The sequence below is a fragment of the Dryobates pubescens genome, chromosome 11, assembly GCF_014839835.1.
Source record: "Dryobates pubescens isolate bDryPub1 chromosome 11, bDryPub1.pri, whole genome shotgun sequence".
Taxonomy (NCBI): Eukaryota; Metazoa; Chordata; class Aves; order Piciformes; family Picidae; genus Dryobates; species Dryobates pubescens.
Window position 1 is genome coordinate 3,756,312 of NC_071622.1, and position 19,031 is coordinate 3,775,342.

The window sequence follows — 19,031 nt, forward strand, 5'->3', positions numbered from 1 at the left end:
CATTCTTCCTGACTGCTGTCTCAAGCGAGGTGATTGTGTAACGGGGCTGCTTTCTAAGAAAGGGCTGGTTTGTAACAGATGCCAGTGCCCGCCCACCAGTACCACCCAGACTCGGTACCCCCAGAAGTCCAGTCCACCTCCTCCAGCACTCTGAGATTAGGCAGCAATTCTTAAAAAATAATTTCTGATCAAAATATTGATGTTGCAGTAGCTCATGAAGGGGGAGGACAGAGAACACAGACTTGGCTCCTGCCCTTAAAATCTTGATATCAGCAGTACCCACGGCGTTAGCAGAAAAGCAGTCATACATGTTTTTAGACCTGCAATTTCATTGCAGTTTTGGGGCTGGTTTCATTCAGGTTGTTGCAGACAATGTGCACACCTGGCCTTGGAACCACCTTCCTGCAAATAGTGATGATAATAATTATTAATAATAATAATGGCTTGCTTTAAATCATGAAGTTAACCATTTCTGTTCGTCCAGTTTTCTTCCTTGACCATACCTAATTTTATATACCTTCATGATCTCTTTAATTATGTCTTTTACCAATGCTTCCAGGGTTTTTGTATCAAACCTGCATACATTTCCATTTACTTTGACCTGCCATTAAAGGTCTGGTCTTTGCTGCAAGTGGTCAGTTACTCAGTGCAAGAGGAAGGCAATTTGCTGTGTGCATTTAAAGAAATACTTTTACTGCCTTTTAATTTATACCCTTTAAAGGAAGTAATTGGCCACTTGACAAATAGTCTCTCATTCAAATTTTTTTCCAAGGCTTTCTGCCAAATCATTAAATTACTTATCCCCACCGTGCATTAACTGTAGACCTAATAATATGTGTTATAAAGAAGGATTTATTTTAATTAGTTGTCTGGTGGGCTGTTATTAAGGAATGAATAAAAATGATTTTGTCACTGAGATATAAAACACAACTATGGCTCTGGGGCACTCCTGCATGCCTTGGAGTTCTAGAAGCAATAAAAAGGAAAGCTTTCTGGTGTTTTCTTCTGCTGCTAGCATTGCAAGCTAAGTGGTTGTTTTTCCTTCCTCAGGCTATCAGGCTCTCTCTTGAGCAATCTCTGCCTCCCGAACCGAAAGAGGAGAGCACTGAGTCTGTCAGTAAACTGCGTATTCGGACGCCCAGCGGAGAATTCTTTGAGCGACGTTTCCTGGCCAGCAGCAAGCTGCAGGTTGTCTTTGATTTTGTAGCTTCCAAGGGGTATCCTTGGGAGGAGTACAAGCTGCTGGGCACCTTTCCAAAGAGAGATGTGAGTAAATGTACCTTTCGGGAACAGCTACCGCTACTTCTCACCCCTGTACGCTAGATGACCAGTGTGTTATAGCACACGAGGTAAAAGCTATGCCTGAATAAACTGGAGAGCTGCCAAGCTCTGTGGCTGTAAGCAAGCCAGATGCTAACCTACCACTGCTATCATATGCTACATACAAATCTGCTTTGAGAAACCTGTTTCCAGTGACATTGTAAAACATCCTGTTAGTGAAAGAAACAAACTGTGCGCCATGTTCAATCAAAACTGCCTGAATATGCAGAGGCAGCATCATTAATGTCCTGTTTTGAGGGAAACTGCATCCATACTGGTAGGCTTTTTAGGTCTGTCATGAGATGGTACTTCTGATCTTTCCTGGTGTGGTGGGTTGAAGTTTCCCCCCAGCGTTAACAATGGTTTTGCCATTTTGATGCAGTTTTATAGGCCAGGAAGGCTCAGTGTCAGCTGATACACAGATGTGAGCTAATCAGTGCATTCTAATAAATTACTCATCCACCTGTTACATAACAGCAGTAAATAATCATTTGTATCCCCTACTTTGAAATTCTAATGATGTACCTGCTGTGACCCATTTTCAAAATCAGTGCTGCTTACAGAAGCCAATTAAATTCTGTTTATGTATCAGCAAATATTTATATGCTGGTTACTAAGTTTCTTCTAAAATATGCCTCTATGTTTTCTGCTCCTTTACAAATTAACTTTCATTTCCTATTTAGCCATTATTACAGCAAAAGTAGAAGTCAGTAGGTCCAACTGTGCTATAATTACCCAGACTCCTGCATAAAAGGTGATGGTAACAGGCACTGCAGATATGCTTGGCACTGCACTGGGTGAAGTTCAGCAGCTTTTTAGCCAGACTGCCTCTGTACTGCAAACGAGCGTAGGCATCCCTCAATCAGATGTTTTGGGGTTGTTTTTGTCTGGGGGCATCTCCAGGTGACTGGTTAATCCATTTAAGGAGCTCAATACCTTGGGCTGCTTTTCCATTTTGTTTCCATCACTGCCCCTGGAGTTAGTTCACTAGGAGTAAGGCTCTGCTTAGCATGTTTGCAGTACTGCTTTGGAACAAATACCTCTTGCTTTTTCATCTTATTTTTAAGTACTCTGGCGGGGAAGAAAATAATGTCCTTAGCTAGCAAGCTTACAACCTTGAGAGTGGATGTGATTTCTGACCAGTTTTTGGCATAACACATTGTACAGGATTGTAGTGCTACAGCTTTTCTTCCACCTTACCCTACACTGAGAATCTTGATAAGTCAGAGTGAAAAGCAATGTTTAAAGAATCTCATTAATCGCTAATTAACTTTACTCCTTAATCATGTAATCTCATTTCCAGTGGAACCAAAGACCAGAAGAGTCGCCTGTGTTTCCGGAATTACTGATTGTTGAGCTTACTTGACAGAAGAAAACCAGTCTGTCACAGTCTAAACAGTGGGCTTATGTATTTTAAATACATTCTCCCAGGCAACCAGCACCAGAACAAGGGGACACAGTCTCAAGCTGTGCCAGGGGAGGTTTAGACTCAAAGTGAGGAGAAAGTTCTTCACTGAGCGAGTCGTTCATCATTGGAATGTGCTGCCCAGGGAGGTGGTGGAGTCACCGTCCCTGGAGGCATTCAAGAGGAGATTGGACATGGCACTTGGTGCCATGGTCTAGTCATGAGGTCTGTGGAGACAGGTTGGACTCGATGATCCTTGGGGTCTCTTCCAACCTTAGTTATACTGTGATACTGTGAAATATTTTGCAAGTCAAATCTCCCTACCCATAACATATTCATGTCTTAGCACATAGTTGAGTTAGATGTGACAGGATGCTTGGTTGCATGGTTTAGTTGGTTGGGTGGTGTTGGATGATAGGTTGGACACGATGATCTTGAAGGTCTCTTCCAACCTGGTTTATTCTATTCTATTCTATTCTATTCTATTCTAATATTAAAAACCTACAAGTATATTACTCTCACTTTTATACCTTTTTTTTGCACTTCAGACCTGCTGCTTCTGTACATTAGGGCAACAAGGCTGGTGAGAGGTCTCGAGCACAGCCCTATGAGGAGAGGCTGAGGGAGCCGGGGTTGCTTAGCCTGGAGACGAGGAGGCTCAGGGGAGACCTTATTGGTCTCTACAACTACCTGAGGGGAGGTTGTAGCCAGGTGGGGGTTGGTCTGTTCTCTCAGGCAAGCAGCACCAGAACAAGAGGACACAGTCTAAAGCTGTGCCAGGGGAGGTTTAGGCTCAAGGTGAGGAGAAAGTTCATCACAGAAAGAGAGACTGGCCATTGGGATGTGCTGCCCAGGGAGGTGGTGGAGTCACTGTCCCTGGAGGTGTTCAAAAAAAGACTGGATGTGGCCCTTGGAGCCATGGTTTAGTTGTCAGGAGGTGTTAGGTATCAAGTAATAGGTTGGAGTTGATTATCTCTGAGGTCTTTTCCAACCTGGCTGATTCTATGATTCTATGATCACATCATTGTCATAATTAATTTTAGTCTGCTGTAATACACTCAAAAATTCATCAGACAACTGACATAAGAACAAATGGAAAAGGGGTAGAAAGGCAAAAATTGCAACAGGCCAATGATTTCAGTACTGTCAGGCAGCAAACACTGGGGCCAAGAAGGGAGAATGTAACAGCAGAGGACAGAGTGTCAGTCTGTCGCATGGGAAGCAAAGACCCTGCCATCTTTTCTCTAGGCTTCCTACCTAATAATGCCATATATGAGGAGTCACATACATGATTCATGCCAATTGACTCAGCGGTCATGTATGAATTCAGTTGCCACTGTGACCATCAGAGCTAGGACAAAGTATAATCCCTAGGGGTATGCTAACCACTGAGAACTGCAAATGGCATCTGCCATGTTCCCCAGGTTTAGAAAGTTGAAGTGTACAATTCCACAGACAGATATAAAAAGAAACACAAAAGAGGTCCTTGATGAATGCCTTGGAAGCACAGTGGAAGTTCATATTCATCACCTTAGGCTTTGTGGTAGATAGTCTCTCAAAATTACACTAAGATCTCCAGGTATGACATGTACCACAAACATTCATTGAAATCTGTGCAACAAGAACAGAGTACTTGGGATGCTAGTGCTCCAGGAATCAACAGCATTTAAAATGTCTGTCTGTGTGCATTTGAACAATACATAATATTTCTGAAGGTGTCAGAACTACTTTGCTGGATTTTTTGCTGCAGTAAGGTGAAAACATGTCTTCTCAGGTTGTTTTTTTTCCTTCCCTCATCAGTATTGCAGTAGCATACACACACCCAAATGTGTTTCTGTTATGCCAAAACAAGGGGGTTATTTTCAATCAAATCACAAGTGTCTTGTGGTAAACTGGCTAGAGCATTTCCCCCTGCTTCTCAGAGCTATGAGTCCTGACACCCTGATACAGTGTTGTTGAAGTATTTTTCACTTCTTTGGCAAATAAAAATTCATTAGTTCCTAGTTCTATGTTCCAGTTGCTTACACAGATATCCTTAGCTAACTTAAAGTTGGTATCATAACCCTACTGTAAATACAAACTTCTACACGTGAGTAAATACACAGATTAACCTTTTCCAGGCACTACTTGTAGATTTTAAAGCAGCAGTGACATTCCAAAGCAGTTAAGCACATGCAGTGACTCGTTATTGGGCCTTTGTCACTGACTGTGGTGTTCTTTCTGCTAGCACTGAAATTAGGTATTAACCACCTCCTCTTTCAGTCCCTTAACTGAGGCAGCAGTGTGTACCTACCATACCGACAAGGGTCTGTGGCATGGAGGCAGCCTGTAGGTAACCTGTACCTCTAACTCTGGTAAGCACCTCTGTCAGAGTGAAAAGTGACAGAGTACAAAGGCCTCACCTAGACTACTATGTCCAGCTCTGGAGCCCTCAACACTGGAAGGACATCAGCCTGATAGAACAGGTCCAGAGGAGGGGCATGAAAATGATCAAGGGGCTGGAACACCTCCACTATGAGGACATGCTGAGGGAGCTGGGGATGTTCAGCCTGGAGAAGAGAAAGATCTGGGGAGACCTTAGAGCAGCCTTCCAGTGTCTGAAGGGGGCCTACAAGGAGGCTGGAGAGGGACTGTTAACAAAGGCCTGAAGGATAGGACAAGGGGCAGTGTTTTAAATTAGAAAACAGTAGATTTAGAGTGGATGTTAAGAACAAGTTCTTTACCATGAGGGTGGTGGAACACTGGAACAGGTTGCATAGGGAGGTCGTTGAGGCCCCATCCCTGGAGATATTCAAGGTCAGGCTTGACAATGCTCTGAGCAACCTGATCTAGTGGAGGATGTCCCTGCTGACTGCAAGGGGATTGGGCTAGATGACCCTTCCAACCCAAACCATTCTATGATTCTGTGATTGTGAGTTCTTTGCATTAATTTTGAATGCACCTGTGAAGGGATTATGGAAGCAAAGGTGTGAGCTATAAAGTGTTAGTGCTGGTTTCAGAACTGTGGTTCCCATTCTCCCAAGAATCACTCTAATCTTCAAAATGCATTTAACTATAACCGAAAAGTTTACCCTGAGCATATTAATGTGCTCAGTCAACCTTCTCATTCAGTATTTCTTCCAAGTCCTTTTCTCTTGAAAGCCTTCCCAAACGCTAATTTCAGCAGTCCACTTGATCTGACAGCTGCCAGATCCACCTTCTCCCAGTGCTTTGGAGACTTCCTGGACGATCATTTCCTCACTTCCTTCTGTGGTGGAAATCTGCAGAAGTCCTCCTCAAAGTTTTTAGCATCTTACAGAGTGGACATTTCACCATCCTTCAAGCAAGAAGCTGAGGTGTACCAGGTCTAGCTGAAACAGCAGGAGGAATATGCAGAACAAATTTTACTCAAACTGCTTCAGACACCCTACCTAGGGTTAATGATGTGTTTGTGAATGCTTTATGGGATCTCTCAGAAAGGGAGGGCCTAGCATGCTTTCTATTTTTGAAAGACTGAATTTATTAATTTCTTCTGAAAAATCAAACTTGCAACCAATAATTTCTTCTCCTTAGGGTGTAGCATCCCTGGAGGTGCTCAAGAGGGGATTGGACATGGCACTTGGTGCCATGGTTTAGTCATGAGGTCTGTGGTGACAGGTTGGACTTGATGATCTTTGAGGTCTCTTCCAACCTTGGTGATTCTGTGATTAGTTGTGTATTTGAGAGTATGCCTTTTGCAGACATGGTATTAGAGACTTAAGCTCTTTATTTACTGTATCTGGGAGCTCTGGTAAGCCAAGACTTCTACAGTATTTCCCATTTTATTTCTCTGAGCCACAGCTTAGAATCAGATGGCAGTTAAGTCACTTAAGGTTCTTTAAATGCATCTAAAGTGTTGCTTAATAATTCAGAACCAGTTTGGTCTGTTTAGAGTATTAAGATGTTTTAAATCCTTTTAATTAACCAGTTTCAACAGCAGTTTAAATAAACAGGAACAAAAAATCTGTCTCTCCCTTGAAAAAGCAGAAATTAAACTTAAATTAAATCTCAGATCAAATTAGGTGTGATCAGGATTTTAGTAAATTTAGGGCCAGACAATTGTTAATATTATATGGGGAGTATAAGGGAGTATAAGATACTTCTAGTGTGGGGTGTCCCTGCCCATGGCAGGGGGATTGGAACTAGATGATCCTTATGGTCCCTTCCAACCCTGACTGATACTATGATACTTCTCCAAACCCAAGTGTGGTCATTCATTCCCATGCTCTGGCAGGAATAATCCTCTTTGATGCCCACAGTGGTGAAAATAATGCCACAGGATAGTAAATTTGGCTGCAGCACCTAGCATGTGTAGTCTTCTGAGCAGGTAACTGTCCTCTGATATTCTTGGAAAGCTAATATTAGTGTGGTCCATATGCAGATGTTGGTCTCTTCTCCCAGGCAGCCAGTACCAGAACAAGAGGACACAGTCTCAGGCTGTGCCAGGGGAGGTTTAGGTTGGATGTTAAGAAGAAGTTCTATACAGAGAGAGTGATTGCTCATTGGAATGGGCTGCCTGGGAAGGTGGTGGAGTCGCCATCATTGAAGGTGTTCAGGAGGAGACTTGATGGGGTGCTTGGTGCCATGGTTTAGTTGATTAGGTGGTGTTGGATTGGTTGATGGGTTGGACGCAATGATCTTGAAGGTCTCTTCCAACCTGGTTTATTCTATGTATTAGTCTATGTATGTATTATGTATAACCTACTTTCAAACTCATTAGGTGGTATTTAAGCCCTTCAGAAAGTTCATGAAAGGGTTGTATGTCCAGGATCCTTTCTGGCTTTTAATATTCTTTCTCCTAATGACTATCTTGATAGAAAGATGGAAGAAAGGTGTTAAGTGAGGAAGGATTCATGCAGTGTTGTGGTTATACCCAACAGCACTTCTAGTGACTTCACATAAATCACAAAAGTGACTTGAATATCTGTCTTACAGCAAAGGAGGCTTGCAAAGGAATGAAATCTTTTTCTGGTATGTTCAAAAAACTTTGAGGATGTTTTTGCAAGTTCAGGGAAGGTGTAACGTGTGATTCTCATTGTTGTTCCAGTCATTTCAGCTACTGGTACTTTTGTTTCCTAGTACATAAATTAGCACTCATCTGGTTTAATTCACATAATTTAAACTTTCAGGTCAATATAAATCTGGTGGTGGCATGTTTATCAGTTCTGATCTACTTTACACAAGGCCACAGCCACCTGCAAAGGCAGACATCCCTCAACTGTGCTTAAGTCAATACTGCCTGCCCTTCTCTTTTCTCTCCGTTCAGGATGTGTTGTTATTTTATTTATTCAAGCAGTTAAGTTTAGTTTTGTTAAGACACTGAGAAGTTGCCTAAGCAAATTGGCCACACCAGACTAGCACATTCCCATGCCTCTTTTAGAAGCATGATTTCTGGTTGTTCTTGTTACAGTACAACAATTGGACTGATTAACCTTGAGTGGAAGAGGAATGGACCACTTATCATTGCAGCCAGATTGCTGAAGCATTTGCAACCTCAAGGTTTTACTGCTCTTAAGTAGTTTGTTCCTTATAAAAAATAACATCACAGTCTTTTGGTCAACACCTGCAGAGGGAGTGGGTGATACTCTTGCCCTGTGGTAGCACTAGAGAGAATATTGAGTAGATTTTGCTTCTTGAAATGTGGTATTTATTTCTGTGGCAAGATATTTTCCATCTCGGTAGTTGAAAAAATCTGTAAGTATTACAGAAAGATTTTTTTTCATGAGGTTTTCTTCCAAGAAAAACCCATTTGATCTTTTCAGACATGGTGCCTTTGCTTAAGTAGCTATGAAGATACCCAAAGAGAAAGATGAAAGCCCTTCATATGTCAAGTCACCGAAAGGAGATGGAAGGAATGTCTTCCTCCCCTCATAGATGTAAGCTTATTCTGAAAAGAAATAGAATTACATTCTATAGGCCAGTGTAGTTTCAGACTTCCTACAACTACTCTATTTGAATACAGGGAATGTTTAACCAATTTCAGGAACTAGGTGTGCATTTCAGATGAGCTATTTTACTTGAGCCTCACTCAAATAAGCAAGCACTCACCACGACACTGAATACTCAGTGCAGTACATGAACTCTCAGTTGAGTCATCTTCATTAGCCAGCCCAGTGACTAATGCCAGCCATGTGATTAATATATTCCACCCAAGCACATCCCTCAGACCAAAAGTGTTCTTTTATTTGGCACTGCCCCGTTTTACAGAACATTTATTTCAGGGAAGGCACATTACTATTCACAGCTAAGCTGCAGACCTTTTCTGTTGCGTATGGCATTATCCAGCATAAACTGGGCCTAGGGATATTCTGTACTTTCCCCCCAGAATTCATGCTTAGTGTCCATTTTGTGGGCTGGTGTTTTTTTCCTTCTCGGAGGAAGAAAATGTAACGATAAATACCAATCAAGAGCCTTTGTAATAGTATGATACTAAGAATGCTGCATCTGGTTACCAGAAAATTTAATGATCTCCTGCTGTTTTGGTAATTGCACAAGTAATGCATCAGACTAAATCACCAAAGCGGTCTTGGGCTCACTTTTTATTCTCTTTACCTATCTACCAATCACAACGTTATACTGTAGAGATCCTTGTGGTATCTGAGCATCTTAATCCTTTGAACTTGTGATAAAAATCCTTTTGGATTGTTTTTCCATGCAGTTGTAATTAAGTGCACATGAATCCAATCCTGGGTCATTCTCCCGTGAGTGACTGTGTTCACATCCATCCCCCTCTAGGATGTACATATGCAAAGCAAAGTCCTTGTAGTTCATTTGGAGCACTGAATGCATTTATGTTTTGAGACTTCCAGAAAATGTGGCTGTTTCCTTCCTTTCTGCTCTTCATCACTATCCACAGCAAAAACTATAGTATTTCTGGGGACGTGACCTTTCTTCTCTGTAGCTGGCACATTTTAAAGTGGTTAAATACATGGGTAGCTGTTAGCTGGATATGAGCACGCTGGCAGCAGTGCCCACAGGTAACAGACTATTCCACTCCTTGGCACAAGACAGAGGATGCTTAACATACAAATGCTGTCATCTGTAGGGGCCAGCGCTTAAACCCTTTCTCTACTCGGCAAGAAAACTGAAAGTAAATACTGTGAGGGAGCAGGTAATGGGAGTTTCCTCTGCCTGCAGGTCCTTTGTCAGGGAAAGACCCCTTCCAGGGTATTTTTCAGCTTCTTTTTTTCCAAGATACCACAGAAATTTCTTAAACAGGTCAAAGATTTCAAAACAAAAAAAAGGAAGGGAAGAAAGCAGAAAAGCTGAAGAGAGCTTTATGCTATCTTGCTTTTCCCTCTGAATCTGAAGTCCTCCAGTCTCAGAGTTGTTGGCACTGTGAAGAACTGCATCATCCTGTTCAGTACCTGCAGATAACTCCTCTGACTGCCACTAACTTTGACTTCTTGCTCCCAGCATATGAGGCAACTTGTCACATATTTTAGTGCCATCAATAACACATCAACAAAAGTCACATTATTGAAAGAGACTCTGATTGATTTAAATCCTTCCGTGTTTTCACTTCTGCCAAAGTGAAAAAGTGCAGCAAATGAGCTGTTTGAAAGGCTGGAGGAGGATGCAGCCTTGGGTGTAGTGATTTTTCTGTGAGATTCATTCTTGGAAATAAATACAAAAGATATTTTCAGTGTTGTTAGTAGCCAGATGTATTTTGGCCATTTGTGGTTTTGTGCAAGAGTTAGTAGTGTTTGTGGGGTTTCAGCTTTCTTCTACTAACATGGGGGTGGGGGTGGGGGTGGGGTGATGACCAACTAAAAGAATCAAATTTTCATCTAGAATTGTGATTTCATAGTGTTGAGCTTCCGAAAAGCATCGCTTACTCCAGGTGTGATTGTACAAATACAGCAGCACACTGCCTTTGGGCTGGTCCTTACTATTTACACCTCCATTAAGCTTAGTATTTTAAAAAGCAGAGAAAACAGTTGCTGTCTTAATTTACTGTTTAAAAAGCCAAGTCATGTGAGTCCATTTTACAAGCCTTCCCAGACTGGAATCCATGCAGCTAATTATTATCTGATCGAAATGTAGCCAATGGAAATGTACAGTGGCTGCATCTCAGCTAGCTGAGAGCTGCATGGCTTTTCTGGGAGCGGAAAGCATGCTCAGAGTAAAAGATAAACCAACGATTTTCTGTTTTCCCAACATCTTTTTTCTTTGCTTAGTAAATGTATTTTTAAATACGCTTCTCTAAAATGCTCTTTGGAGAAAATCTCCTCAGAGGAACAAGGCAGTGAGAGTGGGACATAACCAGACTGAGCCTTTGTAATTGGAACGAGACTGGAAGTCTTTTACTATGCCATATTTTTCCTTATTTGTGATGGCTTTCTTCAATTCAAATGTAAATTATCTCCACATTTATTCAACGAAACCAGATCTAATTGCATATATTCCTGTAAAGTAGCCCTACTTTTGTTTGTTGCTCAAGTTGAGCGTATTATCTGTACAACCCAGAGATCTTTCAATAGGTAGAAAGGAATCACTGTATTTGTTTGTGTGTCATTCTGAAAATATAGTTTTTTAAACAGATCTGGTGCTTTACCAGGTGTGCCTTTAAGTAATTTCTATTGCATTTATACTTTGGGAGGATTAGTAAAGAGAGTAAAAGAACTCTTTGTCCGTTAGATTCATTAAATGTATTCATGCGTGTGTAAGTAGCATAGAGGCTGTGCTGCTCGGGAATCAGATCCTTGTCCTAGGGTGTAGAGAAAGGTGAAGGGTGTGATATTTACTGCTTGTGTAAGTGTCATAATAATTGTGTATTCGATTCTTTATTTTTAAATAACCTTCCTGGGCATTAAGCCATGGGGCTTTTTTGTATTTATCTTTTCCCTGCGGTGTTAGGGAGGGTAAGGAACCACACCTTTGAAATGGTGAAAGTACAGCTGTTCAGGAGGTGTAGCAGGCCAGCAAAGGTGAACACAGAAACAATGCAAAAAATACTCTAGAAGGAAAAAGGCTTTGATATAAAAATGTATTAAAATGGTGCTTAAGCTAATATTAATGTTTTGTTATTGGGTCATTAGAAACCCAAGGAATCTGGAATAAAATGTATGTAGCTACTGCATTCTTACAGGAGAAGTAGATTATCTTTTGATTTTGCAGTCTTACATCATTCAAAGTGCCACAGACATACATCAAACCAAAGAGTTAGCGCTTAGTTGAGATGATTACCACAGAATTCTTTTAAGCAGATACCTATCAAAGTAATACATTTCCTGTGCACCAAACCACCATTGGTTACATAATAGAGCTTTTATGAGACAAACTCTTTACTCCAGAGTACCAAAGCATACAGTCCAGTAAAACTGTACCAATAGTTGGGAGGAAAGGGTTGGTTTACTACCTGAAACCTTTTTCAGTGAAACCAAAACATTTTGCAGCTCAGTGGCAAGATCTAACACCAACAGAAATGAAGTCCCGTTACCACCCTTCAGTCACGTTGTTAGAAAGTCTTGCCTGAGGAGAGAAGAGTGTTGGAGTTTGCAAAGAAAGTAATTTGCTTGAAGATGAACACCGCCAGGGCACTTTCAGCTTTGGCTTTGGGACAGGCCAGAATGTGCATGCATGTTATTCAGCAGTTCTGTCAGCTTAAGTATGAATCATTTTGCTATCACTTGAGCGCGGCTCTCTTAGTATCTGGACACTGTATCCTTCGTCTGCCACCCTCACTATATAAATCTGGAACAACTTAAAGTCACTTTTTTAGGAGGTTTTAGTTTATATTTCATTACAATATAAAATACTTAGCTTGGCAAAACCACAACATACATTTAAAAAATACTTTCACCTCATCAGCTGGTGTCTATTCTATCACCATGTGATGTGTGAGTGGACTCTTCAAGAGTACAACTGTAGGACTTGAAAATAGAAACACTGTACTTCCAACATTTGTTGTTTAGGTCTGTAACAAATGCTGAATACTTAACGTGGTGGATTTTGCAACCTTGCTCAAGGAAGTGTTGATTTCACTATTTGGGTATCTATGTAACCTCCCTGAGTTGAACAGAGTCAAACCAGATTCAGTCTATAGCATGTGCTTAAATGATGTCCTGTGTTAATGCTAAAAGCATAGAAGTCTTTAAATAATAAAGGTATACAGGTTTGGGACAATGAACCTTACATAGTGGGCAGGGCTGTTTTGAAAAGAGCACCATGCAAGGACATCAGAGCAAAAGATTGTCAGCACTGGACTCCAGAATTTATCCTAGTAGTAATGAAACAAATTAGAGAGATTTAAATATGAAGATATTTTATACTTTTGATATAGTATCAGCTTGGCTTTATTAAATAATCATCATAAATGTAAGTGAAGAAAATCCATTAGAACACCACATTTGACACACCTCTGCAGGCTACAGCTCATCCAGGTTCCTTTGGTCTCCATTATATGATTCTTTAATGTCTAATTCTGGTTTAAAATGTTATTAAGTTACAAAGCATTTTAGTTCTTGTACTTCATATATTCACAAGAGAAACCATTTCTTCTGGTAGGAGCCGAGTGCACTAATAAGGATTCTCTTCTTCACAGTAAACAACATATTTGCAAACCACAGATAACAAAGTAGAAGCTGCAGAAGGGTTATGGTGTGATAATTAAGTACAATGGCGACCCATATGAACAGAAAATGCCAAGGAGCTAAAACAAAGCAACAACAGCTTTGTTTGTTGACAGATGTAGGAGCCATATTGTTAGTTAATTGGGTAATGGTGTAAACATTTGCAAACTCTGCTGTCCCTCAGTGAATTAAGCAGCACACTGAAATTATGGTGAAAAGCTGCACAGTCCTTTTGCTGCAGGTACTCCACAATGCTTTTATAACTAACCTTCAAAGTATGAGGACGCTGAGGAAGGGGCACCATGCTTTGTCGTTATTCAGGGTACCTGAAGTTTGCAAACCTTAGAGCTCAGACTGGGATATGCATCTTGAATTACACTCCAGTGAATAATAGATTTCTGTGTGTTTGTAGTCTGAAAGATTGTGCTCATTGCCTAGGCTTGCTTTTCAGACGTATTTTTTCTCCCAGATGTAGAAGACTTTTTTTGAGTGTCTCTCGCAGCTTTTCAGGGGGGTGGGAGGGAAGGAGGGAAGCTGCAGGATTCAAAAATAGAGAGGTCTAATTAGATACTGGCTTGAACTGAAAAGGAGAATTGCTTCTCAGGTGCACAATACCTCATGTGCTGTGAGTTGCAGAGATCCCTCTTCACCTCGCTTTCTGTGCCGACGTGCAAGAATGGACTGTAGCAGAATACCAAAACATTAAAAAATGCAACAAGATACTTCATTAGCATACTTCTGTAATCACAAACTTAAATGCACTACTTTGGTTGTTTTTTGCATAACAGGTTTGCTTTCTAAGATAATAACCTTTCAATAATTTAAGCAGCATCTGTGCAGGAATGCATAATTGGACTGTAGATAATAGGAATCTCAAATTGAGGCCGGTTCTATAAATTATTTTTCTCCTCAGACATTTAGCAATAGCTCACCACGGTACAAGAAGTTTAAGAAAATCATTTCCTGCCTTGGGTATCAAAATAGTGCATCTGTTGGAGGTTTTAATTCTGTTTTGGGCTTAGTTTGGGTCTGGGTTTGGGTTTTTTTACGTTCTGTTGCAGTCACAGAGATGAAATTCCATTGATTTCAATGGACTTAGGGAGTGTGAAGCTTTTAGTGTTTGTAAAACAACAGAAATACAAATATTTTTTTCATTTTCTTCTGATTTAGCTTGGTGGGGGAGAGAAAGAGGAGCAATCCTGGTTGTGTTAATTGGTAACAGGATTAGTAAGTTATGTTCTTAGGGAAAAAAAATACATGAGGGTTTCTTATGACTTCATAGTATTTGGTGTACTTGAGAGTGGGTCTTAGAAACATTGATTTTAGAAAGGAGTGGCATGATATGATCCTAGTTTAACTTCAGAAAAAGTGTTTTGATATGTGTTTGCCTTTGTATCTGTAGCATCAGACTAATATGTATTATTCACAAGCAAACTTCTGATGACTAGTGTGCTCACACAGCAAAATTAACTAAAACAGAATTAATTAGCAGGGAAAGTAAGTTTAAAAGTGGAAGTGAAATATTTCAGGCAGTGCTAAGATTAAAAGATGTTATCTTCATCTTTCTTCTGTGAAGCTTTGCAGTAGCCTTCTGAAGGTTACCCCAGCACTGGTGTGTAAACCTGAATGTCTGAAGGACACGAGGACCCTTGTCATCATTATTTGGTCTATATAGATAATTACATTATGTAATATTTACAATTAAATTCTGTTTTCAGAGAAGCAATTTGTCCTGTAGGCAGCAGCCTAGCTTCTAAATAAACTCCTCAACACAAAAGTTTCTTGCTGACTATAAACTAACAATTGCTTGCATGCCTTAAGCAGAAGTGGGTAATGGGATAATCAGGATGTTGAGCAGCTTGCAGGGCTTGGTGCTAAGATCCAAATGCTGATGAGTTTTGGCAGTAAAGGTGCAGGTAGTGCTGGTATCATTATTTTCCAAATTACATGGCATTTAACTCTCCCTGGAATTCTCCTATATGCTCACCTGCAGGAGTGATTGCCTAAATACCTTTACAAATCCAGTGAGGAGTTAGGATTCCAGTGAGCAATCTTATAATACAAATGTACACACTTGAGTGTCTACAGAAATGATATGTTAAATCACAGCACTTATAATGCAAACATATATACACGCACACATACGCATCCTGAGTGTACACTGCAATAGCTGGGTTGAGGATGCAGTTTCACCATATGGGGAGCTGGTTGTTCATCTCACTCCCAATGAAAGGAGGAGGGCCCTGCTTCCTCCCTTCTATTTAACTTCTCAGTGCTTTTGCTGTTTCCTCACACTGGATTTGTGTGGTCACCAGTTAAGTGAACTGGCATGACAGAAAAATAGCCAAACAAACAAAGTAGAGAGTTTTCTCCCAGCCTAAGTTCATTGAGGGGACTGAGAAGCATCCAAGTGAGTGAAAGTTAGGTGCTTCACCATGTGCCTTGGAGCAAGAAAGGGAGTAGGAAAACAAAGGCAGAAAAAGTTTCTTCTTTCAATGGAAAGATCATGGTGGATTGGGCATGCTGCTTGCACCATCAGTTTGATTAGAATACTTATCTGGGACCCGTTTTAGTTTTCATCTTAACTCATGTTCCAGTAATCCTTTGAAAAGATCTTAACTTGGACAAAAGCAGCTGGTCGTGCATCGTTTCATGGTAGAAACCCACAGCTTCTGGGAATTAAAGTGGTGGCTTCTGTTTATTATTATTACAAAATAATTAATAAAACTACTCAAAGTACAGTAATTATTTCTTAATCTGCATCTTGGGAATTCATACTCACAATTTCTGTTGTCACTGAATGAGGGACTCAAAAACCTCCCCAGTGAACATCTGCCCAAACAATCCAGAAAAGACTACTTACACATTCCTTGTTCTTATCTTTCCAGGTGACCCAGCTGGATCCAAATAAATCCTTACTGGAGGTAAAACTGTATCCTCAAGAAACCCTTTTCCTAGAAGCAAAAGAATAGATCAAACAAGATTGTAGGACTGATCATCCTTTGACAAGCCAGAGGCACAGGATCGAAAGGAAGACTTCCATCACCACCACCTTGTACTATCAGCCCACTCAATTCGGTGTCACAACTTGGCCTCTCTTGCAAGAAACCTGAAAAATTGACAAACCATAGCTACTTAGTTTCACACACACGAGTGTATGTTTCCAACCTCATTTAAATGAGCAGAGGATAACATTCTGCGATGAACACTGAACATTATGACTCTGTTGCTCACTTATCATCCAGCTTTTGTTATAATTAATGCACTGTCAAAATGTGAGTGATTGTTAAGTAGAATTTTTACTCTTCAAATGCCCCTTTTTCACCAAGAAAACTTGGACATTTCTGCCTGTACTTTTGACACTAGAATGCTGTATATTTGATATCTCGCTGAGCCAGTGCTCTCATATATATATGCATTTTATTTCTGTGTTTGAATTTCTACTCGGTCAACTAATTTAAAAAGGCAGAAAAAAAAACAAATTAAAAGGACATTCTCAGCCATGGAAATTTAACAGTATTATAGTAGAAAGCATATAATTTTTGTTAGTACTTTCTGACTTCTTTGATAAGATGTAAGGTTTTGTTTGAAGAATATAGTTTGACATATATGCGAGATATTTATTTACCGGTTCTGCTTTGGGTCTCAGTTCTGATTCAGTTTGAGGAGTATTTTCCATTGCAGTGTGTGAAACTGCTTATTGCATGATGTGAATATTTAAATGACATTAGGAATGGCCAGTATCAGAAACCTGGTATCTTGCCAACTCTTCAGGAATCAGCTGATATTGGATATCAGCTGTTAAAAACCTTTCAAATAGCAGATACAAAAGTTCTTTATTTCTCATTGTGAAAGAAAGGGCAGTTCCCACTTTAGCAGTTTCCCTTCATTCTGCCACTCGTTTGTATCCTGTTACTCTGCTGGTTTAAAGCACCTTGTTTGGTTCATCAAAACAATGAGTATCTTAAGAGGTGGTGTAATAAGAAATCTGCCTTACTATTGCACACTTTGGACATTTTAACAATAGGTTACTGATCCCCTCTCAAATTCAAGAAATTCTGCTTGTTTTGTCTGTGATGTATGCACCAGCTACCTGCTATGTGACATGGAAAAAAACTGGTACTTCAAATTTCTCAAGTAAAGAATGAGCATAGTGAGTATGAACCCAACACACACACTTGATGCCAAACCTGCATCAGAACTGGTTTGGTTCTTCTTTTTTTTTTCCCCCCTTTTGTTTGTTGGTTGGTTGGGTTTTTTTAATATCCTGGGCTTGCAGGATAGTGAGTGTACAGTGGCACTAGAGAATTGTCATCTGCTAAGCAAACTTTTTGGTTTTTTCACATCTGTTTATATGTAATTCATAGTGTTTATCCTAGCAAAATATGTTCTAATCTGGAAGTTTTGTTCTAAGCAAGAAGCAATTGCACACATCTTTTAACCTTTCTTTTTTGTCTTTGGAAGGATGGTGATATAAAATTAAATGTATGCCTATTATTAGGGTGTTAGTGAAGCTGATTTATTGTTACCTTTACCAAAAATGCAAATTTATGAGTGGGAAAAGCCTTATTCTACCTTTTGTAATTCTGTAATTAGTGAGTGCTACATCACCCACTTCTAGAAGTGAAGTATCTATGACAAACGAAGTTTGGAAGTGTAAGCAAATTCTATTCATTTGCAGTTCACAAATAAAAGATTCCATAGCCAACAGAAAGCTAAATATATGTGTAATGGAAAGCTGAATGCAGAGACTTCATCCTGAACTTCTGGTTTCTTCCAAAAGAATTCCACTACGTTTATTAAGTATGAAACTAACCTAGGTTGCAAATTGGGGTGATGCTGTTTCTACAAACAATCACAGTAACACGTACAGCAGGATTTTAAAGTGATGCATATCTTCTTTTTTTCAGAGTAGCTCTTCCTTCTAAGCTGGCTGTTGAGGAAAGGAATTGCTGAAATACTGCTGCACAAAGCAAAGCGACCTTTCAGCTGACTTGTTTATATTAATCTGTTCTGTTTAGCTTTTGTTTGATCTCATCAGGCTGTTTTCTCTCACTTGACTTTTATTTCTGTATTTTGACTATATATTCTTTACTTTGATACTAGTTTCATAAAGTTATTAAATGTGGCTTGAATATTTGTTGAACTTGTTGAAGTCGGTGCTCCCAGGGTTTGTTTGGCCTTTTTTTTTTTTCCCCCCCTAAACTCCTTTATTATTTTTTCCTTCATTTTGTTCATACTACAAAATACTGTGTCATTAGCAAAATGTTCTAGTGATAATTAAGTGGAAATGTTCAGATTGGTGGCATTGCTGCCCTCTAATATAGAGGTACTAAGATCAGTATACAGGGATCCTTCTGCCACAACATAAACAAGTGTATCACTCTTTAAATAAAACAATGATGATTTTGGTCCTTAAATACTTTGGGCCTGATTTCAAGAAGCAACCATCTAGAGTCATCTTTCCAAATTACATCTTCAATGCAAACCAGTCCCCATCGATATTCTGTGCCATAATTTCTGCTCTCCTAACCCACGGTATTCACTTCATGTGCTCTGCTGGCATGCTTAATCCTCTAGTCAGTCAACAGACTAATTTTCAGTCTTACCCTAAAACTGTAACACTTACTACAGAGCAGATCCCTGATTCTACCTTTTCATCATAAGGTTCTTCACATTAATGGATTATCATTAACATGATTAATGCATCAGTT

The 19,031-nt window shown here is 40.0% G+C and overlaps 1 protein-coding gene across 1 annotated transcript in view; it reads left to right on the top strand.

Annotated features, from left to right (window-relative positions):
• Nucleotides 1–17,537, top strand: part of FAF1 (Fas associated factor 1) — a 180,061-nt gene extending 162,524 nt beyond the window's left edge. The window contains exons 18-19 of the mRNA XM_009909019.2: nucleotides 1,051–1,266; nucleotides 16,206–17,537. Of these exons, the coding sequence (XP_009907321.2) occupies nucleotides 1,051–1,266; nucleotides 16,206–16,289 (300 nt within the window). The 3' untranslated portion in view covers nucleotides 16,290–17,537. The remainder of the gene's footprint in view (nucleotides 1–1,050; nucleotides 1,267–16,205) is intronic.
• The last annotated feature ends 1,494 nt before the right edge of the window (nucleotides 17,538–19,031 follow it).